The sequence below is a fragment of the Bos indicus x Bos taurus genome, chromosome 28 (genome assembly GCF_003369695.1).
Source record: "Bos indicus x Bos taurus breed Angus x Brahman F1 hybrid chromosome 28, Bos_hybrid_MaternalHap_v2.0, whole genome shotgun sequence".
NCBI lineage: Eukaryota > Metazoa > Chordata > Mammalia > Artiodactyla > Bovidae > Bos > Bos indicus x Bos taurus.
This window is the reverse complement of record NC_040103.1, coordinates 24,595,698-24,622,261: the sequence shown is the minus strand read 5'-3', so window position 1 is coordinate 24,622,261 and position 26,564 is coordinate 24,595,698. Positions and strand designations below refer to the sequence as shown.

General features: G+C 39.8%; 1 protein-coding gene across 1 annotated transcript in view; it reads right to left on the bottom strand.

Annotated features, from left to right (window-relative positions):
• Window positions 1-26,564, bottom strand: part of MYPN (myopalladin) — an 87,391-nt gene that overhangs the window by 28,533 nt on the left and 32,294 nt on the right. Inside the window, exons 5-10 of the mRNA XM_027530670.1 lie at window positions 22,860-22,974; window positions 21,594-21,665; window positions 13,276-13,417; window positions 11,410-11,433; window positions 8,426-8,542; window positions 7,279-7,648 (exon numbers count right to left, since the gene is read on the bottom strand). Coding sequence (XP_027386471.1) covers window positions 7,279-7,648; window positions 8,426-8,542; window positions 11,410-11,433; window positions 13,276-13,417; window positions 21,594-21,665; window positions 22,860-22,974 — 840 coding nt within the window. The remainder of the gene's footprint in view (window positions 1-7,278; window positions 7,649-8,425; window positions 8,543-11,409; window positions 11,434-13,275; window positions 13,418-21,593; window positions 21,666-22,859; window positions 22,975-26,564) is intronic.

Below are 26,564 nucleotides of genomic sequence, written 5' to 3'. Positions count from 1 at the left end.
TCTTAGATATCCTTAGAAAAATGTACACAATTAACATTATTTCAGCTGGTGTTAACTTTCCCAATGGCATGAAAATATAAGACCTTTACACTGTTAATGGATCTCATATTTGGCAGGTCCCATTCTGTGAATCCTATAGCATAAAGACAATGTTGTGTGATTTTTAGGACAGGTCTGTATTGTATTCTTGAGGAAATTTTAATCTGATGATGATGCAGAAATATTTTCTTGTGGTTTGGAAGTAGAAAAAGTAGTATATGAAAACTAAGTGATCTTAGAAAGCTAGGGATGAAAAAAAGGGGCCAGGAAGTCACTTGATATTGATTCTGATTTTCTTTTAGTTCCCATTGAATGAAAACCAAGAACTAGCTTTTAACTTTAAGTCAGACTTTAAATAGCATCTTGGCCCTTATAATTTAATGCAGTATATTGGAGGGTCACAAACCTTAAACATAATGATATATGAGATACAGCATCAAATTGTTTTGATTATCTAAGATTCTGGAAGAATTCATTTGAGAATAATGTGTCTTTTTGATTGATAGGCTTCCCTGATGGCTCAGATGATGAATCTGCTGCAATGCAGGAGACCTGGGTTTGATCCCTGGGTCAGGAAGGTCCCCTGGAGAAGGGAATTGCAACCCACTCCAGTATTTTTGCCTGGAGAATCCCATGGACAGTGGAGCCTGGCGGGCTACAGTCCATGGTGTCACAAAGAGTTGGACATGACTTTTTTTCTCCAAATGTTACTAAGCTCTATCTTGTTTCAGAAGGGATTTAAAACACCTGTTTCAATTTGCTTATTCATTACAACAGGGCAAGGTGTCAATTCTAGTAGTCAACAAACTTTTATTGAATCTTCTGTATGTTTACTTTGCTAGGTGCTATAGGATATACAAATATGCCTCAGATAGTATGAACTATTCAGGGCTTAAAAAAATCTTTCTATATATGCATGTAACACAAATAACGAGTGGTTATTTACATATGACATATTTGTTGTTGTCATTCAATTCAGTTATAGAATTTACTATTTAATAATGATACACATTGCAGTGAAAGAAGAAAGGAAAAGTTAATTACAAAGCATACAAAACCCTAAACCTTTCTAATTCAAAATAACAGCCTATCATAAATTGCTATACGCTCAGCTGTTCACATCTTGTTGCTGTGAGGATTTCTGAAATTAGGGTTATACCCAAGCTTTCTTTCTGTAGATTATCAACTCTCTCGGGTTATCTGAAAGTATCTTTTCTTTTGTCACAACTTAGTTAAAGCATAATGCTCAAGAATATGGCCTCCGCAGAAAGACTTAGATCCTAATCCTGGCTCTGCCACTGATTATGTGTGTGGTTTGGGGTGGTTTCTAGGTTTTTTCGACCTCGATTTCTTCATAAGTAAAATAGGAGTAAGTAATTTCTCTTCACATTGTTGTGAGAATTGGTAGATGAATCACCTAAATCGAGTGATCAACAAATTGTGGCTATTATATTTTTCAGTTTCTGAACTACGGATACCAATTTTAAGATTTGTAAGAATGAACATGGGTTTCAAAAATGTTAAGGTTGCTTCTTATTGTGGTTCTGGAATATGAAAGAATTTCTTAGGGGTTTTAAGTGGTTGAGATAAAATGTCAAGGCTTCATGATAAGCACTGCAGAACAAACTTGGGCTATTGTATCAAGTACCTTTGAAAGCAGTTTTGGCGACAACAGTTGGGGCGGTGTGCTCTGGAGCCAGCTCTCATTGGCTCTGGAGAGGAGATTGTGCACACCTCATCCCAATTCCCAGTTCAACGATCTTTCTTTAGTAACTTGAAATCATCCCTGGTGGGAGGAAGTTGGCAAGTGCTGCAAGTCAGGGCTTCCCTGCCTCTGTTGGTAATTAAAACATTTGCCAGTGCACCACTGATTAAGATAACTAATTCTGGGTAAATGTGTCCTTGCAATCAGATTTAGCTGTGGTTTTAGCAGTGGTAATCATGCTGGCTGTGCAGGGAGCATAAAAGGCAAAGAAACCTCACTAATTTAGGCACCACTGGCTAGAGAGTCAATTGGCCTGGGAAAGGATCCAGGCATAGTTTTTAAGTGTAGGTGAATTGTTCTTAAACTTCAGCGAGCTTCAGAATCCTCTGTTGGGCTTGTTAAAAAGATAGATTTCTGGGTCCCACGCCCAGGGCTTCTGGTTCAGTAGGTCTTAGTGGAATACTAGAGCTTGTATTAGTTCTATCAGGCCCCAAGGGGATGCCAGTGCTTTGAACAGCAGGCCTCTAGGTGATTCTTGCCTGCATCCAAGACTGAGAACCGCTGCTCTAGAGAAACACTTGTCCCCAAAGCATACGTTTTCCCAGTACATTCTCATTTTGTTTCTGACATTTTATCCACTTTAAATGTTTATTCTTGTTTTTCTGGCCATGGAGGAATGTGTGTATGGGGCTGGGTGGGGTGACAATGGGTTGTAAGTCAGGTTCACCAACTTTTACACTCGTAGTTTCCAACTGGCTGTACCTAAGAATAATCTGTGGAGAGATTATGATTCAGCTGGGGTGCAAGGCATAAATATTTTTCAGAAGCTCTACATTTTATTCTAGGGTGTAGCCAGGATGAAGAATCACTTCTTTAGATAGCTTAATATTCAAGTTGAAAATTTCAAAGTCTAAATTATCTAGGTTTTGATGATAGTGTTTAAAAATGACAGTTTCCCTTTGCAGTTTTAAGATCTATAAGAATTCTATTTTCTATATGAATGGCAAATTGAAGAACAAGCAGAAAATGGTATCCTCAAGATTACTGAGTCAATATGTTTTAATGTAAAAACCTAAAAGATTAACATCAATAAGGTTAAAACCAGTAAGAAAGTGTGTAAGCATGTGGATTCACAAAGGGAGTATGTGTGTGTATAAGAGAGAGAGAGGGAGGAAGGAAAAACGGAGGAAGCGGGGAGCATCCGCATGCATATTCTTGTCTTTAATACAAAATTTAAGGAAGGCAAGACATATTAAAGAATTATATAGTGCTGAGGACTGGATTTTTAGAAGGTGTCACTACATAACTTAGTAGAATTTGTATATTCATTGAAAATTTCATGTGGTAGCTACTGCTGGCTGACTACTTAATTCTCCCCTTTGTAAAGGGACTTGATTTTACCCATGGAGCCAACCTGTGCAGCTAAAGACTACACTTCCCAGCTTCCTTTGTTAGTATGCCATGTGACTAAGTTCTGGCCAGTGAAATATAAGCAGGTGATTTGGAGTGAGTCCTTAGAAGACTCCTTTAAAAGACAGTAATATCACGACTTCTACCCATTTGTTCTTTCTGCTGCTTGAAACGCAGACGTGATGACTAGACCACTGTCTAGTCAAGTACCCTCTTGGACCATGAGGGTACTTGGAGAAGAAGCCAGTGCTAAAATGGCAGAGCAGAAGATAAAAGACTGGGTTCTCAATGACTATAGAGCCCTGATAAGAGCCCCAGCAGCCCCTCTAATTCCTTTATTTCATAGAAAAATAAACCCTCATGTATTTAACTCACTGTTACTTTGGACTTTCTGCAACATGAAGGTAAATCTAATAGTAAGTGGAGGCTCTACAAAATGGCAAATGGATTGTCTGGGGTTACCTGTTCCCACAACTCGCTTCTCTGGGAATTGCCTTCACACACAGTTGTGATTTGATCCGTTTGGCTCTTCTTCCCTGTAAACCTAAATCCTCTGCACCTGACAAGGATGGGCTGATTGGTATTTGGAACGGAGCTGCTGAGAACGATGTAGTTAGCAGTGAAAACAAAGTGAAAGTGAAAGTCCCTCAGTGGTGTCTGACTCTTTGCGACCCCATGGACTATAGAGTCCATGGAATTCTCCAGGCCAGAATACTGGAGTGGGTAGCCTTTCCGTTCTCCAGGGGATCTTCCCAACGCCCCAGGATCGAACCCAAGTCTCCTGCATTGCAGGCAGATTCTTTACTAGCTGAGCCACAGGGAAGCCCAGTTAAGTGTGGAACTTGACACAAATCGTGAAAGGACATGTCACTATGGGCTGGATATGAGTTGATGAGGCTTCCAAGAGAGAAGAGTGGAGAGGATATGCAAAGAGGAAGCAAGGGGGTGCTCAGGACGGAGCATGAACAGCAGATAGAAGCTGGACTGACCATGTATGTGATCCTAGCTCCTAATGAGAGAGTCAGTCCCTAGGCAGGTTGATAAGAAGTCTGGGGTCCCTGAGGAGGAGAGAGAGGGATCTGGGGCTCTTGAGGAGGAGATAGGGGTCTGGAATTCTCAAGGAGGAAAAAAGGACAAATGTCTTTTTTTTTTTTCTCTACATTCCTTAGTTTTAGTCTCATAAAATATTTGTTTCTTTAAGCCCAGAACTGATGATTACGCAACAAAGAACTCAGTTTAAACTCTGTACTAAGGATTATATAACAACAATGTATCCTGTTTGAGGACAGTTTCTCTTTGAAAACCTTCTGACTAATCCTGTTATTTTAGAATGTTTATTATGGGAGTGGGTCTGGTAAGATCTTTCTATTGTTAGTTCTAATCCTGTCATCTTAAAAGTAAATTGTGGGAGTGGGCCTAGTAAGATCTTTACAACTTTGAGAAATTCTTTTGATTTACTATAATAACCAGTTGAAAAAGTATATAACTCCCTTGCTAACACTAGCGAAGGGGGCACTCTCCATCCCCCTTCTGACGTCTATGTCAGAAGCTTTCTCTGTCCCTTCTCACTTTAATAAAACTCTGCTACACGAAAGCTCTTGAGTGATCAAGCCTGGTCCCTGGTCCCAGGTCCCAAAGCTAAATCTTCTTCGGAGATCACAAATCCGACATTGTTCACTGTAAGCTATCACTGACTCCCTACTCTCCTTCTCTATGCAGGGCCTGGCTGTGTTTTGTTTCCCATTCCTCCTTATATCCCTACAATAACCTCTTCCCTTCTTTTTACTTCAAGTAATTCCTCTTTCCTGTGACTGGCAGAACTTTGAGGGGACAGAAGTTTAATTTATATGCAGAGTACATCATGAGAAACACTGGGCTGGATGAAGCACAAGCTGGAATCAAGATTACAGGGAGAAATATCAATAACCTCAGATATGCAGATGACACCACCTTTCACACAGAAAGTGAAGAACCACTAAAGAACCTCTAGATGAAAGCAAAAGAGGAGAGTACAAAAAGTTGGCTTAAAGCCCAACATTCAGAATACTAAGATCATGGCATCTAGTCCCATCACTTCATGGCAAATAGATGGGGAAACAGTGGAAACAGTGACAGACTTTATTTTTGGGGGCCCCAAAATCACTGAAGATGGTGACTGCAGCCATAAAATTAAAAGACACTTGCTCCTTGGAAGAAAAGCTATGACCAACCTAGACAATCTATTAAAAAGCAGAGACATTACTTTGCCAACAAATGTCCATCTAGTCAAAGCTATGGTTTCTCCAGTAGTCATGTATGGATGTGAGAGTTGGACTATAAAGAAAGCTGAGCACCGAAGAATTGATGCTTTTGAACTGTGGTGTTGGAGAAGACTCTTGAGGGTCCCTTGGACTGCAAGGAGATCCAACCAGTCCATCCTAAAGGAAATCAATCCTGAATGTTCATTGGAGGGACTGATGCTGAAGCTGAAACTCCAATACTTTGGCTACCTGATGGGAAGAACTGACTCATTTGAAAAGACCCTGATGCTGGGAAAGATTGAAGGCAGGAGGAGAAGGGGACAACAGAGGATGAGATGGTTGGATGGCATCACCAACTCAATGGACTTGAGTTTGAGTAAATTCTAGGAGTTGGTGATGGACAGGGAGGCCTGGTGTGCTGCAGTCCATGGGGTCACAAAGAATCAGACAAGACAGAGTGACTACACTGAAGTATTTCTGGCTGTGACTTGTATGTTTTGTAACATTTAATTTTATGCCCAAAATTTGTGTGGTAGGGAGAAAAATATAAAACTAAGCAACATGAGCTGCTTCCAGTGAGTACCTTGTGGTCAGCACCAAGGAACACATGATGAGAGTCCTATTACTGTAGATTTCATTGTTGATATTTAAAGGTCTGTGTACTTATCAATGTAACTTTTATCACTTTGATGTGTGGATCAAACAGAACATAATAGTACTGTCACGTTCAATGTTTGCTTTACTGTGGATGCACGTTAAATATTGCAACAGGACGCTGATGGAAGCTCTGAAGAGGGTTTGGGCCACAAGTGCATCAGATCCAGAGGTGCCTGAATTTTTATGACTTCTTTCATCCCATTACATTTATATGAAGCCTACTGTGGTTACCACAGCATATCTAGCCATACCAAGGAACTATCTGAAAAACAGTTGATATCTTTTCTATAATGAGTATGAAAACTTAAGCTGAAGTAGAAACAGGAAATAGAGAGATGAAATTATAGGCTGTAAAGATTATTAGACCTAAGAAAGGGCTTTGTAAGAAGCGTATAGAGGTGGGAGGAAGGTTCAGGTGGGCGGCACCTAGGATCTGTGTATATCTATGGCTGATTCATGTTGATGTATGGCAGAAACCAACACAAAAATTATAAAGCAATTATCCTTCAATTAAAAAAAATTAATTGAAAAAACAGACCAATAGACACAAAGATATTTATAACATCCCAGAAGTGGCAAATTTGGGTTTTAAAATCCAGCCAGTTTTAGTACAGAGGACTATATTCAATATTTTGTAATAACTTACAAGAAAAAAGAATCTGAAAAGGAATACATATGTATAACTAAATCACTTTGCTGTCCATCAGAAACTAGCACAACATTGTAAGTCAACTATATCCTCGTTTTTTTAAAAAAGGAAAAAATTCAGGTGCAAAAAATACTGAAGGATGTGGAGGGACTTCCCTGACACTACAGAGGTTAAGACTGTGCTTCCACTTTAGGGGACACAGTTCGATCTTTGGTTGGGGAATTAAGATTGTGCAAGCTGCTCAGTGCAGCCAAAAAGTAAAATGGCTCAAGAAGCTGAGTCAAAAAAAATTTATTAAAACAGAAAAGTGCAGAAGTGCTTCACCTGAAGCCGCCTAGTATAGAAGAAACATTTTTTGGAGCCAGTTTAGATGCAGCATTTCTTGGAAGTAGGATATGAATAGTAAGGGGTGGTAGTGAGAGCACGTTTGCACTGATGTGAGGACATATGACTTGCAAAGCACTTAATGTGTGTCCTCTCATTTCATAATCCTCCTTTTCAGCTTCTTCATTTTTAAGAAGGGCAGACTCAGAGCAGGTCACAGGCACTCTTGGTTATCCATTCTCATTTTTACTTACAGTTTGGGTTTGGCCAGAACTGGAGGGGGCTCTTTGACGGGTGAGGAAGGCTCAGAGATTTTTGCTGACTGTCCATTGAATCTCTCCTGGAAGGAATCTGGCCTGGTCTGGTGGGTGGTCACCATGCCACCCTCGGAGGATTCTTCGCTTCCTTTGTCATCTTCAGGCAGGTTGAAGTGCACACGGAGCCCGATCCTCGAGCTGGACCGGGGCTCATTGTGGTTCACCAGCACCCCTTCCAGTTTGGGTTTAGGGGGTTGTTCCACAGGAGGCTCTGGGTTGGGTGGGGATGGCTGTTGCTCAGTAAGAGCCAGGTTGGTGGTGGAGTTGGCTGAGTGAAGAGACCCATTGTTTCTGAGATCTTCATTTCCTGAAAGGATGATAACAGGACGTGAGCCATTAGCCTTACTCAACAAGACTGAGAAAGGACTGTACACCTGAGTTGGGGCCGGAATCCAACTTAGGCGAATGTGCTAATGAGAGATGCTTGTCAAAAACAGAAAACACAATCTGAGGCATTAATGAATGGTAAGGATACCGGGGGGGGGAAAAAACTCAAAAAAATCTAAGTAGCATTTTGGAAAGAATTTTAGAAGTCTGTGTAAGACCAAGGAGATGTTTTTTAGGGAATATCAAAAATAACAGCAGGATAAATGAGATGGTGGTGATAAATGCGATAAGAAATTAGAAATTGAATTCTGTTCAGAAACACTTTCCTCAATAATTCAAAAAAATTTTAGGAGAGCTACACTAGCTTCATATAAAAAGCAGTAAGAAAGGGTAAAGTATACTCCTCATACTCATATTCAAAATCTTAGTCTAAACCAATGGTTCCCAACCTGTTTGGCACCAGCGACTGGTTTTGTGGAAGACAATTTTTCCATGGACTGGGGTTGGGGAGGTTGGTTTCAGGATGATTCATTCAAGTGCATTACATTTATTATGCCGCTGCTGATCTGACAGGAGGTGGAACTCAAACAGTAAAGAGAGATGGGGAGCAGCTGTAAATACAGAGGAAGCTTCACTTGCTCATCTGCCACTCACCTCCTGCTGCATGGCCTAGTTCCTAACAGGCCATGGACTGGTACTGATCTGGTGGTTAGGGAATCCCTGGTCTAGACGGTTATGGCATTGAAAGAATCCTTACCTCTCACATCTAGCTGTGCAATGCTTGACACTGTGCCGTATTTGTTGCTTGCAGTACATGTGAAGCACCCAGAGTCTTCTGCAAATACCTCAGCAATGACCAAAGTACAGATCTCCTCTAAAGTCAATAAAGCAGAGATGGTTACTGACTTTTTATGGAAATGGAATTATGGAATTTTCTGATATTAGATAGTGATTCTATAAAAATCAATAGAAGAAGATAATTATATCGTGTGAAAATAATTAGTCCAATTATTTGATTGAATTGACTGGTTAGCAGACCAAATGAGCCAAAGGATGTAAAATGAATAACTCCATGCAGACACTCAGCAAGAGAATTTAATAATAATATAATCAGATTATGAATTCATAAATATGTTTTTATGTCATCAGTCCAGAAAACAAAAGTAGAACCAAGAAACAATAAGCTTAAAATCACAAAAACAAAGGATTTAAAGCAAAAGGAGGCTATGGCTGATTCATGCTGATGTATAGCAGAAACCAACACAATATTGTAAAGCAATTATCCTTCAATTAAAATTAAATAAATTTTTTTAAAAAGCAAAAGGAGTTCTGTGTGAACTAAAAGGACTGAAAAAACGATTTTTAAGCCCAGATCTCACTATTTCCATGGAGAACTATTTTCTTCTTTTTTGGTGACCTATTCTGTGGGGAACTTTTGTCATGAGGTAATTTTAAATGAAGGCCATAATTTAAAACTGGACAATAATATTTTGCTTAGCTACTGGTAATTAGCTGGTAGAGCAACTTAGAATTCTGGGTGAAAGAAAAGCACCTTTTCTTTTGTGATACTATGGTAATTCTTATAAGATTACTCCAATACAGAGCATGAACCCCCTTTGAGTAACTGCTGAAGCGATTCCCAGATAGAATCATATGATTACAGCCTTAAGTTATTATAGTTAGGTGTTCCTTGGCAACTAATGAAGAGAGATATAAGATGGTAACATAAACCTCCAGTTATCACTTACTGGAACTGACATTAAAAACAAAATTAACAAAAGCAGAGTTGTATTAGAAACTTGGCATCTCAGTGTTTCATGATAACTGGATTGAATTAGCTGGATAATTTCTAGGAAAACAGGACAGGAGGCCATGGCAGACAGTGTTGAGTACCTGCTCAGTTAACTCTTCATCTTCCTTACTCCTTATTAATAGAATCCTGGCTTTGTCCACCCTCCTTGAAGTGATCATAGGCTTCAAGGCAGACTGGCCTCTCTCAGCCTTGGTTGGTGAATCATGATTGGTCATGCTAACCAGTCATGCTAACTCTGTTCTTGCTTAGGTGGTGGCATGTGACACACAATTTTGATCAATAAGATATTAGGGGAAGTCTCCTGAGGAGTTTCTGGGAAAGTTTTCTTTGCTCTTTAAAAGGAATAACAGAGAGCATTATTCCCTATTTTTGCCTCTGGACGTTGTCATCTGCATGTAATACCCAGAACTGTGGCTGCTGTCTTAGGTATATGAGTAGAACCAGCTTAAGAGGATACTCTGAAGGTGACGAATGAGGGGAGGAAAAAAAGCTTGGTTCTTGATGATCTGAGATGCAAAATTAAGCAGTCTCAAGACTGCCATTTCTTAGGGCATTTTACAATGTGACAAGATAGATTTTTCTTGTTGCTTAAGCCACGTTTGGTTAGGTTTTCTTTGCTTGCTGCCCAAAGAATCTTAAATGATGGAGAGGCGAAGTTTGGTTTTTGGTACCTCTCTGTCCTTTTTCTGAGGCTTATGCTTCCTTCTCTCTGTTCCCCTTCCCAAACATTTGCTCTCTCAGCTTTCAGGAACCTGCATTCAGAAAATGATCTGATAAATTTATTCAGACTACACTATACCTGCCTGATAAAATATTCTGTCTCCAAAGGGTATTTGCATTATACAAGGTGGAAGGAAGAACTCTCTGCACATGGAATTTTAGGTTGTGGAGCTTGAGCTTAGTTTTGGGCATGGACCTCTTTAGGGTAACTCTGAAATTATTTTGTGTATGAGACTACCTAGTGAAAAAGCTTGTTCTGGTTGAAAGTATCAAAAGACTGAAATATATTCAAGGGGAGAAATGTTTCTCCACTGCAAGCAATGCTAGAGTAAGACCACTGTGGTCTTTACTGTATCCCCAAGGGCCTACTTACTGCATAATCCAAGGTTATGCAACATGGATTATTGTTGTTCAGTTGCTAAGTCATGTCTGATTCTTTGCGACCACGTGGACTGCAGCACACCAGGCTCCCCTGTCCTTCACTGTCTCCTGGAGTTTGCTCAGATTTATGTCCATTGAGTTGGTGATGCTATCTAACCATCTCATGCTCTGCCACCCTCTTCTGTTCAGTGTCTGTATTGGGAATGCTTTTCCATTCAGTTTTTGGGAGAAAGAATTATAATGAAATTCCAAACCATGATTCTTATCCATGGACACAAATACAATCTTATATTTCAGGGTGATCACAGAGAGGACATTCAGATGTTTACGCTGTGGTTTGTGAATGACTTGTATTTTCTAGAGGTAAGAGCTTCTATGTCATCTTAATATCCTCCCAACCTCATCTAATAACACCACTAACATTGTATTGATTCTGAATTGATTCTGTGAATTTCAAAATATGATGCATAACTTTTGAGAAACATAGGCTGTAGAATTGGAATTGCTCTAGCATCATGGAAATTGCTCAGCCCAGTTGAAGGAAATCATAAGTAGGAAAATATTCCTAAGAATATTCCTAAGAGGGAAAATATTCCTAAGAAACATTCCTCAACAACCCAGAACTAACTGTATTCACAATAGGTATTGAATATATATTTCAAATTTGTACATGCTCCTCATTTCCTTCTCCTACAGTAATAGCTAGAGTTGGCTTCGATCTTCTTTCTAAAACTTTTTTTTTCTTGACACCAGTATAACTGCAATATGTTTTATTACATATTTCAAATCACTGATCACATAAAAATGAAAGTTAAAATGATCTTTACCTGGCTCTGCCATGGATCGAGGTTCTAAAAGGAAAAAAAATAAAAGATTCTGAGCATTCATTTTGCTGAGAGGTGATATTTTCATCAGAAGCTTCCCACTGAATTTCACAATTTTTTTCTGCATATTCATGAGCAATTTGACAAAGCTAATCTGTAAATGTTAAGCACCGATGACCTTGATGGGGATAGGATATTTATCATAGAAGAGCAGCAAGAGAGAACTACTGCTTAAATGATGTGGCTGCATCTTGGGACATACCTGGGTTCCACCTGAGACATGCAAACCTTAGGTTGGGAAAAGTTACTGAATTAGCTGGTACTCAGGATGATTTATTTTTATTGTTTTCATTCAGCCTGACCTGAAAAATTTTGTGAAGACTGAGAGATCCTTCTTGGCTTTGGGCTATCACATCTTGATATAATGTAGAATATACCTCCTGCCCTAAGGTTTCTAATGTTAAGAGCCTCAGGATAGATGACAGATTCCTCAAGAGCAGTTTTTATTTTAAAATTCTTTGGCATTTCTGAAAGTGCCTGATTGGTACTTAAAACAGGTGCTCAACTAATGTTTATGGAATTGCAGTCATGCAGAACAGTCTTTACCACTGATAAAACTAGTGAGGGTTTTTCTTTCTTTTCTCAGCTTAAATGGTGTTCAGAATATTATTGTTCCTGCTGCTGCTGTTAAACCTGATAGTAATTTGATTCATATATCTAATCTATTTTGTGACAGGAAAAAATGAACAAATTTCAGCATATTTATGACTGAAATGTGTCAAGCTGAAAGCACTGCATGACAAGAAAAGAAGAATTAACCACTTGGATACACACACACACATACATATATGTTTATTACAATAAAAAATAAAACCTAAATAAATAACGAACAAATGATATGAATAGGTAATTTTAAAAATAAATTTAAAGACCTAATAAATATGAAAAAGAAGTTCCTTCCCACATCTAATTAGTGAAGTGCAGATCAAAACAAGTGTTCTCATTTTGGACCTAGAAAATGAGTGAAGATTAAAAAATATTTAATATCCATTGTTAGTGAAGGTATTAAGACAAAGGAATTTCCCATGTATTTCTGGTTGTAGTAGAATATAACTGGAACAGCATGTGTCCCAGTTTGGCTGGGACAGATATCTATCTGGTTTATTCTGGGATCTCTGTATAATGATTAAGAGTACCCTCTTTTACTCTCCAAAATTAGATGATCAATTATATGATCATTGTAAATTCAGTTCAACCTTTTTGGAGGGTACTTTGGTAATTTATATTAAAGGCTTAAAAATTGTGAATTTACAGTAAAAATTCTGGTTCTCAAATTTATTCATAGATATTCTCTGTTAACATGCTTTGAGATATAGTTTATGATAGTAAAAATTTTTGGACATTCTACATTTTCAACAACAGGTGATTAAGTAAATATGAAATTGAATTGATTTATTTTTAAAGGTAAAAAAGATCTGTATTAATATGGAAAGATATGAAATGTTGAATGAAAAATCAATTTACAAAAAATGATTTATTTTTACTTAAAAAACATGCATGTTCAAGAGGGAGGGGACATATATCTGGACTTATGTCTGGTTCATTTTGATGTCTGACAGAAAAGAACAAAATTCTGTAAGCAATTTTTCTTCAATTAAAAAATAAGTAAATTAAAAAAAATGCATGGAAAAAGTTTTGGAGAATGTACACCAAAATATTAACACGGCTTAGTTTGATGGATTATGATTATAAGTGATTTTTATTTTATTCTTTTTTTAATTACATTTTAATTAGCTGTTGTTATAAAAATAATGTACACAATAAATTTATAAAAATTATTTTAAAAATTATTTTAAAGCATTGACTTACTTTTCTGTAAAATTCTAAAATCTGGAGAATCTTCTATCAAGGTCCCTTCTCTATACCACTCAACTTTAGGAGATGGGGCTCCTTTTACTCTGCATTCAAAGACAACTAGCTGACCCTCAGAGGCTGATAAATTTTGTAACATCTGTAATGAGAAGAATATTGTTAGAACCAAAAAGTATCTATTTTTGGAATCTACTTCCAGTGCTGAGTTTTCCAAAAAGGCACTATTGCTTCCAGGTTTGGGTTTTCTTCAAATCTTGTACATTTTCAGCAGCTTCAATTCGGTGGATCTACATCAAATCTATTTTTAAAGATACACGCATCTGTGCCCATAGGATACTTTTTCCTCACTATCTTCTTCCTTCTCTGTTGTAGTGCCAGACAAATACTAGGCAAAATGTTTTGAGGGTTTGCAAAAATACTAATTTTCAGTAAAGTCATTCTGCTTCCTTTGAGAAAATGCCCAAGTAGAGTTTGGTTTTCAGAAATAATAACAATTTAAAAAATCTGCAGTGAGTATATACTAGGTGTATTCAGCATGAAAGTAATGTATTTCGGGGGGCTTCCCTGGTGGCTCAGTGGTAGAAGAATCTGCCTGGCAATGCAGAAGGCCTGGGTTCAATCCCTGGTCTGGGACGATCCCACATGCTGCAGAGCAACTAAGCCCGAGCGCCGCAGCTATTGAGCCTGTTCTCCACAGCCCGGGAGCCACAACTGCAGAACCTGCTCTCTACAGCCCGGGAGCCACAACTGCAGGACCTGCTCTCTACAGCCCGGGAGCCACAACTGCAGGACCTGCTCTCTACAGCCCGGGAGCCACAACTGCAGGACCTGCTCTCTACAGCCCGGGAGCCACAACTGCAGGACCTGCTCTCTACAGCCCGGGAGCCACAGCTGCAGGACCTGCTCTCTACAGCCTGGGAGCCACAACTGCAGGACCTGCTCTCTACAGCCCGGGAGCCACAACTACTGAAGCCCCAGTGTTCTGGAGTCTGTGCTCCGAAACAAGAGAAGCCACTACAAAAAGAAGCCCCTGCACCGCAACCAGAGAGTAGCTGTCACTTGCCATAATTGGAGAAAAGCCTGAACAGCAATAAAGACCCAGGGCAGCCAAAAAATAAATAAATAAAACCTTTTTAAAAAAGAAAGTAATGTATTTTTCCACATAAGAATGTTCCATGAGGTGGGAAATCTTTGTGGCTCAACGCTGACTATTTTCTTGGCTTGCTTGTCAACTTTCTGTAGACCTGGAAATTGATGTTTGTTTTGCTATTTTGTTTTCTGTATGTGTTCTTTACAGTATAGCCTCAGAGTCTGTTGAGGGATATATAGAATGGCAATCTCTATATAATCATAATTGCATGTGAAGTTTTGGGTCATGGTAAAATATGTCATAATTTTGTGAAGGCATCGTTAAATGCTCTTCCAAACTTCCACAAAAAAATAAGTTTACAAAAATCACTTTCAACTGTAAAATATCAGTCTATTCTGTAACAGACTCTATGGGAGAATAGAACTCACATTTTCCTTTCATAACTTGTCTTTCACTCATCGTGCTTTGTGAGCTTAAAGTCACACGTTCATTTGTGTTATTGGTACTTCATTTGATTGTGAAAAGCTCTGTTGGCATGTGTGTGGGCATATTTTTACCATAGACTAAAAGATTACAAACATGGGAAAGGTTATGATTATCTTCCTCTACAAGCTCTATTAGCAATAAATAATTCAGGCTTTCCTATTATTACAATTTTGGGGTCTGCATTTAGGTATTGGCTCTTGCTTCAGAAGGGGGTGGGAGACTTGGATTTGATCCTTGGGTCAGGAAGATCCCCTGGAGTAGGAAATGGCAACCCACCCCAGTATTCTTGCCTGGAGAATTCCATGGACAGAGAAACCTGGTGGGCTGCGGTACCTGGGATTGCAAAGGGCTGGACACTTTCACTTTACACTGAGCAACTTTCACTTACATTTCACTTTGGAGAAGGATGGGCCAGTAGTCTTTTTCGCTTTTGTCATTCACTCTGATAAATATTTTATGATTGTTTACAGCTCTTGTCTTAACAATATATGGTATTTTGTGCATGGACCCATCATATTCACAACATCTGTCTAAGGAATAACAGGGTGAGGAGAACCACATGGCTTTAGCTACCATAGGAGATTTTTACCTGAGAAGGGTGTGTAAGTTGATATTGTGACTGCCAGGGGGCGCCACAGACAAAAGTTAGTGGGTTTGGTGGTGTTTTTTTTTTTTTTTTTTGCATTCCCAAATTTGTTTGCTGAAGGAGTTCAGGATGGAATTTGCAGAGTGGTTTCTGAAGTAATGAGGAACCATTTGATTAAAAACCTGGTTTTTCCTTGTCTACTCGCAAACAGTGGCTTCTAGTGATAAGAATGTTCTCAATAAGTAGGGAACATCAATGAGTTTTGGGTGCTCCTGGTAGGCTGGTGAATATGCCCTTCACTTTGATATCTGAGCCAATTCTGTGCGAAAATGATAGTTTGGGAGTCTATCGAAAACTTTAATGGCAATCAGACATCTCCCTGGGATTCATACATAATGAAGTCTCTTTCTTCTTGAGGCAAAATAAATTAAAAAAAAAAAAAAGCAAACCAAAAAAAAAAAAAGTGGCAGCTGCAGAAGGGATTGAATAAAAAAAGCGTGGCACATTTAAAGAATGAATGTAAGCAGAATGAGGTCGATCTGTTCATTCTGACCTGACTTGCAGTTCGGATATACGAACCAAGTCTCAATCTGGCAGCGCTGTGTGTACGTGCTAAGTTGGTTCAGTCGTGTCAGACTCTGTGATGCTGTGGACTGTAGCCCACCAGGCTCTTCTGTCCCTGGGCTTCTCCAGGCAAGAGTACTGGAGTGGGTTGCCATTTCCTGCTCCAGAGAATCTTCCTGACCCAGGGATTGAACCTTTCTTTCTTACGTCTCCTAAACTGGCAGGAGGGTTCTTTACCACTAGGGCCACCTGGGAAGCCCCAGTCCTGTTTGCAGAAGGACCTCCTTGAGAGAATATGTTACTCATAGTTGAGACCACTGTTAGCTTGTTGTAAGTACTTACTTGACATTGAAAGCCGAGACCTGTGTTCTATTGGAGACAATAGCCAAGACACTTGAATTACTACAGTTACAGAATATGCCTGTTAAGTGTCTGTGATATGAGATGGAAGCTTGTTCCGGTGTAACACATCATCAATACTCAGTAAAGGAGTGGCCATGGGTCATCTTACAAGCCACTTAGAAAAGGTTGTTGAAGGTCATGATTTGAAGGACAATGATAGTTGTTACTGCTAAAAGCTGTGCTTTTCTACAAAAGTCTCATGACAAGAAATTGGTTCACATCACTGTCCAAATCAGTTACACCGTTTGCACGTTTTGTAAATGGGGCCATGTTCAACACAGCAGTAGGTCTTAGGCTGTTACTAACGGCACATTGTATAAGACTTGATCATACTTACCTTGACTTCACTGAAGATGAATAAGACGTGAAACATTTCCCAACAAGCAAAGATTAAGTTAGTCTTAACTAGGAATTACCGATTTGAATTAAAGTCCCTATAATGAAAAGTCTACAACCTGCTGAGGTAAACAGTATCCAAAGTGCACATCTGTCTGTGTGTCATCACCGTACTGATCATCCAGGAAGACGTTCTTTGTGTGGTAAGTTGACAACACAACCCTAAGAAGCATGTCTTCCACAGCCATTTGCTATTGGATTTTTTTTTTCTCTGTTCCTGCTAAAGACACTCCGAAGCCACAAAGTGAGGAAAGCAGCAACTCCTTCTTAGCTGAAATGGAAGTGATTCACCACAGAATAAATATTATTGGGTGCCTGCTTTGTACCAAGTGCTGTGTGCAGGTGCTGTAAATGTGACTTGAAAGGACACAGTTCCTGCTCAGTAGATCCCACAGATATAGTGCAAGGACATCCTTGAGAAAAGGTGTCTCCCTTACTGGTTGAAAAGATGTCAGCTACAAGGTTCATATTGTCACTTTATTCTCTTTGTTAATTCTAGTGGCTGCTTTTGCACTTTGGGAGATGCTGTAAATGAATGCTGTCATGCCTTAGGCTGGAGTTGGATCAGAGCAGTTTTTACTGATAAAGAACCCTTTTTGCTCCAAGATAGTCACAAGTGTCCAGGGCAACAGTTGAGCCAGAGAAGTCTCTGGAATTGTCAGGTTGGGGAGAGGGGCCCATGTAGTCTTTAGCAGTCTCGAGCCAACCACCAGCCCAGTTATTTCAGGGCTTCCTGCCTCTGCTATTATATAATGAAGTGCCGTTCTTCAAATTTTCACTTCCCCTGCCCCCTTGCACTCTTCAAATTACTGCTGAAGCAGCTGGAGCCAGTGCTGCTGCAGCCTTGAAAGCCCGCCTGAGCAGCTGCTGTTGGAGTGGGCGCAGTGATAGGAGTAAGATTCTAATTTGATCATCTACCTCCCTTCATGTTCAAGGAGTGTGAGCACTGTTTTCCCCCCATAAACAGAGTGAAAGCGTTTTTGATACAATATAGAGGATGGAGGATAGTCTGTTTCGTAAAGTATTTAAAAATATAGGTATCCTTCATAAGAGCTTATTTACAAAACAGAGACAGACTCACAGACTTGGAGAAAGAACGTTATGGTTACCAGGGGGAAAGAATGAGGGAAAGGGATAGTTAAGGAGTTTGGGATTGACATGTACATGCTGCTGTATTTAGAATGGGTAACCAACAAGGACCTATTGTACAGCACAGGGACCTCTACTCAGTGTTATGTGACAGCCTGGATGGAGGGGAGTTTGGGGAAGAATGGATACATGTATATACGTGGCTGAGTCCCTTTGCTGTCCACCTGAAACTACCACAACATTGCTAATCAGCTATGAAAAGTGAAAGTGAAAGTCGCTCAGTTGTGTCCGACTCTTTGTGACCCCATAGACTATACAGTCCATGGACTCCAGGCCAGAATACTGGAGTGGGTAGCCTTTCCCTTCTCCAAGGGGTCTTCCCAATCCAGGGATCGAACCCAGGTCTTCCGCATTGCGGGCGGCTTCTTTACCAACTGAGCCACAAGGGAAGCCCATACTATATTCAGCTATACTCCAATATAAAATAAGAAGGTTAAAAAAAAAGTTATCCTCTATAAGTAGAGCAATGAACTAGCATATGGGACCCCACACTTCTTTTAAATTCTACCACTGTTTTGCTGGGCAATCCTCCTTTTCATTTTAACCTTCTCTAAAGAGAAGATAATACCAGTACTTCCCCATCACCAAAGGAGGTAGAAGGGGTTAAATAAAACTTTGCCCTCAAATTGCTTGCCATTCCCTTCTTCAGGGGATCTTCCCAACCCAGAGATTGAACCCAAGTCTTCTGAATTGCAGGCAGATGCTCTACTGTTTGAGCCACCAGGGAAGCCCCTTTTAAAAATGGCTTCTTGCCATTATTGGCAGAGAAATGCTTTGTTGGGCAGTATAGAAGTGAATCATAGGGACTGGAATGCCAGAAGTTCCTAAAGAAGTAAATAGAACAAGGAAAAACCCAAGCAAACATATGCCAATGATCGGTTATCATGGCTCACGCCACGTGGTTACCATCATCAGTGGCTCTGATTCAGAAATTTTCTAATGACACTGGCAGTGACAATGACCTCAGTTCTGCCCTCACTCATGGAAACTAACGCAAGCACACTGTTGCTGATAAGTCCCTCTGGAATCTGAGCCACAGGCTATGCTAGAGCCCTACATCTGAACAACCCTGATCCCATTTATGGAGACAAAAGCACACTTTCCGAGGACTGATAAAGCCTCACCAAAGTTTGAATCTCTGTATTAGAGATTGCTTTCCCACCATGGAGCTAACATTTTTGGAGATTTATCTGATAAACAGCATACACTGATGACTAATTCACTTTCTCATTTTTATTTATCAAAGCATATATATCATCTGCAAATCAGAGCATATAATTAGAGGGAGGTAATCAGTCACCACACAAAAACAGCTAACTTGTGACTAACCAGTCCATGAAAATTAAATGTAAAGAATAGTTTTTAAAGTCTTATTAGGCTTTTGGGAATAACAAAGATAGTTTTGGACCTATTATAATCATGGTGGACTCCTATCTAGATATTAGAGAGAAGCTTCTAGGTGCTTGGGGAGAGACAGAAAAGTAAACCTTTTTATTATTGTGCTAAATGTTATATCAGAGATATGTACCAGATGATATAGATGCAGAGAAGACAGCACCCCCAAAGGATCTGGAAGTGTGGAGGGAGGTAAGGACACATCTCTGCTGTTTGGTTGGGCAGATGGTGGTGAGGAGAAGAGTGGGAGGAGACTTCAGTTTGGGACAGAATAAATTATTCTGTGATTTCGTTACCTTTGAAGAATCAGCCCTACCTGACAAAGGTAGTGTTATGACAAATCGGCACGACAAAGTGTTCAGATTTCTCAGCATTTAAAGGTCTGTTTTAAGGCTAGGTGACTTAGCAGTGAACTAAGACAAATAGCCTGGTAGGCTACAGTCCATGGGGTCGCAGAGAGTCGGACACGACTGATCGACTTCAGTTTCACTTTCACTTTCAAGACAAATAGAGATAGCTGTGTTAGCTGTATTACACACACACACACACACACACACACACACACACACACACACAGGTCCACTTAAAAATCTTCAGTAAAGTCTGCTGCTGCTGCGGCTAAGTCGCTTCAGTCGTGTCCGACTCTGTGCGACCCCATAGACGGCAGCCCACCAGGCTTCCCTGTCCCTGGGATTCTCCAGGCAAGAACACTGGAGTGGGTTGCCATTTCCTTCTCTAATGCATGAAAGTGAAAAGTGAAAGTGAAGTCGCTCAGTTGTGTCCGACTCTTAGTGACCCCATGGACTGCAGCCCATCAAGCTCCTCCATCTATGGGATCCTCCAGGCAAAAGTACTGGAGTGGGGTGCCATTGCCTTCTCTGTCATTAAAGTCTGGTAGTCACCAAATCAGAACACATTGCTTTCCTACTGCTAGTCTTTGAAAATAGCAAAACTTAAATTCTGAAAGCAGGTTACAGGAAACATCTGAAAAATCAAGATGCATCTTGTTTCACATAAGAATGTTTGCCTACCTGATACGGTCATGGATAAACATGTCTCACTCAGACTCTGCTTAATTTTGGAAAACCATCTTGGATGAGCTAATACGGTAGAACTTCTCTTAAAACTGATGTTTCTGTGGAAGTTGTGAATTTAGCTCCTCTTTAGGATCAGTACTTATTGGAAAAGACACCTTTTTTTTTTTTTTTACATTTTTCTCTAATTCATGATTTTTCAACCCCAGGATTAACTGGCATTTTGGACTGAATAATTCTTTGTTGCAGAAGGCTGTCATCTTGTGTATTACAGAAAGTTTAGCAGTATCTCTGGATGCCAACTCCTGTTGTGAAAATCAAAAAGTGTCTCCAGACATTGTTAAATGTCCTTTGAGGAGCAAAATTAACTCTGATCGAGAACCATTGCTCTAAAACATACTTCTGAGAGGATAAGATCTCTTTGGGTTTAAGTTTGGTATTCATATAAAGAACAAATTATAAATCCATAATTTATAAACTCCATTCATGTAGTCTTCATGATACCAAAACAAATTCAGTGTGACTCAGTTTTTCACCTTTGAATTTACTGTCCTGGGCAACATATAAACAAAGTATGTTATATAATAGAAAGAACAACAGACAGAAATGAGAGAACTTGTTTCTAGTCCTGATTCTACCAAGGTCTGTGACATTGGATACATTGTTTAATCTCTCTGCCTACCCTTGTTTTTTTTTTTTTTTTTTCATTTGTAAAGAAAGTTCCTGAGTAAAATTTCCAGTTCTAAAGACAAAGATTATGAGACTCAGAATTTGATGCCGCTACAATAGTTGACACTATGGATTAGAAAAAGAATGCTCTTTGTCCTTGAGTGACAAAGTCTATATTAAGCCTTCTGAGAGCATGTAACTGCATCTCCTTGAGCACCAAAGACATCCAGAGAAAACTGTGGAGTGCTTAGAAACCTTAACACCTGACCCGTCGGTGTGGCTACCGTGTTTAAAGCAATAGGATGGCCATAGAGATCAGTGTGGTGAATGCGGATGGGGATGACCTCTACTTTATTACACAAACTGTTATTAGACATCTCCGACTGCAGGAGGCATGGTAACAACTACCACAAAAACCCAAACCCTATAGTGTATTTATAAGAGAACAAAATCCTGAGATAAAATCAGTGAATCTTGGATCCTGCAGCTTTGGGTATTGTGTTGTGTTTAAAGCCATGGCAGAAAGAAGTAACATTTTGATTACCTTTGTAAACACAGGAGCTGCAATGATAGGTTTTCCATCCAATCCTTGCAGATAATTTGTAGGGCTCTGACACTGTTAGAAGGGAACCAACAATAGATTCATCGTCACTAGAATTATCAGGTAGGTAGGTAGATAGATGATAGATACGTATAACAAGCTAAAGAATTTGGTGTATGAAATTAATCTAAAACCAAAGACTGACATTTTCTATGTCATGATTCACAGACACCAAGTTTTATGCTGAACTGGTTGTATTACTATTTCTTCCTACATCACAGTGGCTGTAAATACATGCCACCCGTCACCAGCCCCTTACATAAGAGCTAAGTAATGAACCTTAACCCCTTGTAGAGGTTCCATAGACTCTTGAGGCTTCACAGATCACAGTTTGAAAACTACTGGATTAGAACTAAAATATGACCCCTCTGCGTTACTAACTGGGTCAGAGAAGTATGCTGAAGAAAATTAAAAAAAATTTTTTTAAGGTTTTAGATCTTTATATACATCACTATTTATATTTAAATATACAACACATTACAAGTATTTTATATTAATATGATTTCATATTTTAATGTATATGCATTGCTGTTCAGTCACTAAGTTGTGTCTGACTCTTTGTGACTCCATGGAGTGCAGCACACCAGGCTTCCCTGTCCTTCACTATCTCCTGGAGTTTGCAAAGATATGCATATAGATATGCAAAGAAAATGCCTGAAACTGATAGAAAGTATTAACAGGAGGTACCTCTGAAGAGTGGGAGCAGAGAAGTAGAATGTTGATTAAGTTTTTACTTAGTATGCTTTTTGTATTTTTTAAATGTTTTTACAATAAGCATGTACTATCATCATCATCATAATCAACCTGAAGGATGAGAGACTTTAAGTTTTCTGAAAGTTATTTTAATGGTTACTCTATCTTAGAAAAACTGAGGTTCAAGGGAGTCCTGGGCCAGTGGGAGAGCTGGCAGCTCATTGTATATGTAATCCATGCCCTTCAAAAGCTGGGGTATCAGAGACTAATTTGTAGAGTTTCTTTTCCTATGAAACTTGCCTATGAAGTTACAGAACATGTTCCCAAAGCCAGGGGAACTACTGATATCATATACCGGCAGTACAAAGTGATTATCATGACTATAGAAGTGTGTCGCCCAAGGTCATTATGAAGTTGCACCAGAGGAGAACACGATCGTGCCATACAAGAGGGTCATGGTCACAGTGCCTGCTTGACACAGTTCATGGCACTTGTGTTTCACTTAGACTCTTGTACCTGCTGGATGGTTGACACCCTGGGCTGGACCACCACATGCTGGGTTTGGGGTACTGCTGAAGGAATGGCTGCAGAAGTAGTGGGAGGCGATGACACCTCATTTGGCTTCTGGATTCTGAGAAATGATTAAAATACAGATTATAAAACAGACCTATCATTCTTGTGAAAATTCTTTCAGCAAAGCTTTCAGCACTGCTTACAAAACTTTTTGTTCAACATTATCGCACAAACGTTTATTGAGGGCTTCTCTGCTGTACACTCTGTTAGGCAATGTAAACAGGAAGATGATAAGACGCCAGTTCTGTCCTTGAGTTCACTGCCGTTCGCAGAGCTGGGGACTCAAACGTGTTCATTGCTGAGATTCAAGACAAGGGCTATGACAGTGCACGTGCAAAAACTTTTTTGAGGTTTGTTTTGTTGTTGCTCTCTGTGTTTGTCTTCCCCCTCCCATTCCAAGGAGGAGGCCAGGCTTTGTACATTTTTGCTTCTGGGATTTTGATGTGGCAAACAGCAGAAATCGCCCAAGACAACGAGCTCTTCATGTTTACACAAATTAAATTAAAGAGATTGTTTGAAGGGCAGGGGAGCCAGAAAGTATTCTTGAGAAGTCTGCAGAGGGGAGATTATTTCAGTTTTGTTGTGGGAAAGAGAGAGGTCTGGGTATCTTACCAGAGAACCTAACAAGAGAGAGAACCTGAGTCCAGACAGAATGGCAATCCTTTGATTAAAGGCTCCCAGTCTTGCTAACCATATCAGTCCCTAAGCATGTCAGGACTTGAAGGGACCTTGAGATCTGGGACATAGGCTTCTCACCCTAATCTGTGGGGGTAGATGACCGATGTCAGGATAGGCTCCTCTTTTGTCTGTATGTTACCTCTCTTTGCCTTAGCTTCCACATATATAAAATGAGGAAATAATAATTCTTACCTCACAGGGTAAAATAAGGTAATTCATGTAAGATGCTTAGTGTGTGTGTTAGTTGCTCAGTTGTGTCCGACCCTTTGTGACCCCATGGACTGTATAGCCTGCCAGGCTCCTCTGTCTATGGGATTTCCCAGGCAAGAACACTAGAGTGGGCTGCTGTTCCCTTCTCCATGGTATCTTCCCGACCCAGGGATTGAACCTGGGTCTCCTGCATTGCAGGCAGATTCTTTACCATCTGAGTCACCAGAGAAGATGCTTAGAGCAATGTTTAATACCACACTATATATCTGTATCTATGTCTGTGTCTGTATCTGTCTATATCTCAGGAATCTTTGCTCAATGTTGGAGGCAAAACTGAAAGTGAAACTGCAAGTTGTGTCCGACTCTTTGTGACCCGGTAGACTGTACAGTCCATGGAATTCTCCAGGCCAGGATCCTGGAGTGGGTAGCCTTTCCCTTCTCCAGGGGATCTTCCCAACCCAGGGATTGAATCCAGGTCTCCCGCATTGCAGGTGCATTCTTTACCAGCTGAGCCACAAGAGAAGCTTTGGCAGCAAAAGGGACACCAATAATGACTGAATATTTTCCCAGAGCCAGGTAGAGTGGGGTCTCAGAAGCAGAATCATTTTATGGTGTAGAGGCTATTAGTTTTCCTGAAGCATCCATTTTCTTCTTCTACAATAACAGAATCCCTGATTTCTTTCCATGGCTACTCCAAAAAAAGATTGCATTTCCCAACCCTCCTTGATGCTAACTGTGGCCACATTCTGGTCATGGGAAATGAAGGATAGTGCTGTATGTAATTTAAGAGAGATGACCTTAAAAAGGAGGTTAGGTATGTCCTTTATTCCTTTCAATCTTAGACTGAGAAGATGAGGCTGCATCTTGGAAGGAGGCAGAAAGCTGGAAGCAGACTGGAGTCCAGTGCAAGGTGGAGCTGTTTTACCAGCCAAATTCATATTTTTTATGTAAAGGAGAAAAATATTTGTCTTATTTAAGTTACTGTTATTTGGGGTCTCTATTTATACCCAACTGGAGCTAAATCCTAACTACCACAAGTAGATTTAAAGAAAATGAACAAATGAGATATTTCTTATTTAAGTTTGTATGTCAAATTCATACCCATTAGGCTTGCAAGCCGTGTTATGAGAGCCTTGAGGAACGAGTGATGTGCAGTGGAGAAGGAGCTTATTATGTGACTTGACTGGGTTTTGGAGGATAAATAAGAGTTTGCCAGGCAGAAGTGATAGAGCAATCTTAGCAAAGTGAACAGAATGAAATGGCAGCTGTGTAGAGAGCCTGAGGCGGGAGAATGGTTGAGGAGGGGCAGGAAAGCCTGACTGATACTCTAGTGAATAAAGTTTTGTATGCCCGTGTTGAGATTTTTTTTTAATGTTTTTGCTTGTTTTGTTTGATTTTTATTTTCCAATAGACAATACTTTTTTAAGTCAAGAAAATGATAAGCTCAGAATGATCTTTTAACTGGGTAGTTTGGAAACTATAAAAGAGAGAAAAAGATTGGAGCACCTATAAAGAGGTGATTGGCATAAAGGGAGAGGAATGAAGAAAAAACTGAACTGAAGCCATGGGAATGACAAGGAAGAAGGTTAAAGGGAGAAATAATTTACTCTGGTTATAAGTTTTCATATGTGAACAAAAGCTAAAAGCAGTTTACCATTCCAAAGTAGACATGTGTGTGTTAGTTGCTTAGTCATGTCCGACTCTGTGACCCCATGGACTGTAGCCCACCAGGCTCCTCTGTCCACGGGATTCTCCATGCAAGAATACTGGAGTGGATAGCCATTTCCTTCTCCAGAGGATCTTCCCGACCCAGGGACTGAACCTGGATCTCCTACTTTGCAGGCAGATTCTTTAGCATCTGAGTCACGAGGGAAGCCTAAGATAGGCATACTCCCTACCCCCACCACCACTCCCCAGTTTGAAGAATAAGTCATGATTTCTACCCTTAAGGAGCTTGCCCTCTGTGGAAGAGGATAGAATATGCAAATTCAGTTAACAACTCCTTACTCTTTCAGACATTGCCTATGTTTCAGAAAGTCTCAAGAGACGGCTGTTTCTAGTTCCTATGCTTTCTGTCCACAATTTCCTCTGCCTGAAACACCCTTTCCTCTCTTGTTTGGGAATCTCCACCTACTGTTCTTTTAAGAGCCAGCTTAGGGTCCCCAGCTCTGTGACACCTTTCCTGATCTCCTTCCCTCCCCAAGCAATAAGGGGTCCTTTGTGTCAAATCCTTAAACCCTGCACATGGGTCTGTCACAGTCTATTATACTTTATTACTCTTAATGTCTATATACATGGTGTACATTTTTTGCTATATTTGCTATATGTATATTTCTTTCTACTAGGCTGTGAGCTTCTTGAAGGCAGGAAGCATCTGATTTTTCTTAGTACCCAGTGTATCTAGTGAAGCACTTGATACAGTGCTCCTCTATAGGTACAGAGTAGGTGCTTAGCCAACGGTTGTGGAAAGTAATGTAACTTTGTTCAGTACCCAATACTTTAGCAAAAAGGTTATGACTTGCCCAGATAACTTATACATATATTTTTGGTTCACCAGATTGTGTGTTATTTTGAGTACTATTCTTTAGTCAGAAAACACGATTTTTTTTGGACCACTGAGTTATTTGTTCTTATTCTTTAGATATAAGTATGATGGTGTTTTATAGGTGATATTTCATTTTTAAAACATTGGGAACACTAATCTTTTAAGCAACAACAAGCAAAGAAATAGCTTTTTACCCAAAGTCACTCATTTTTTTT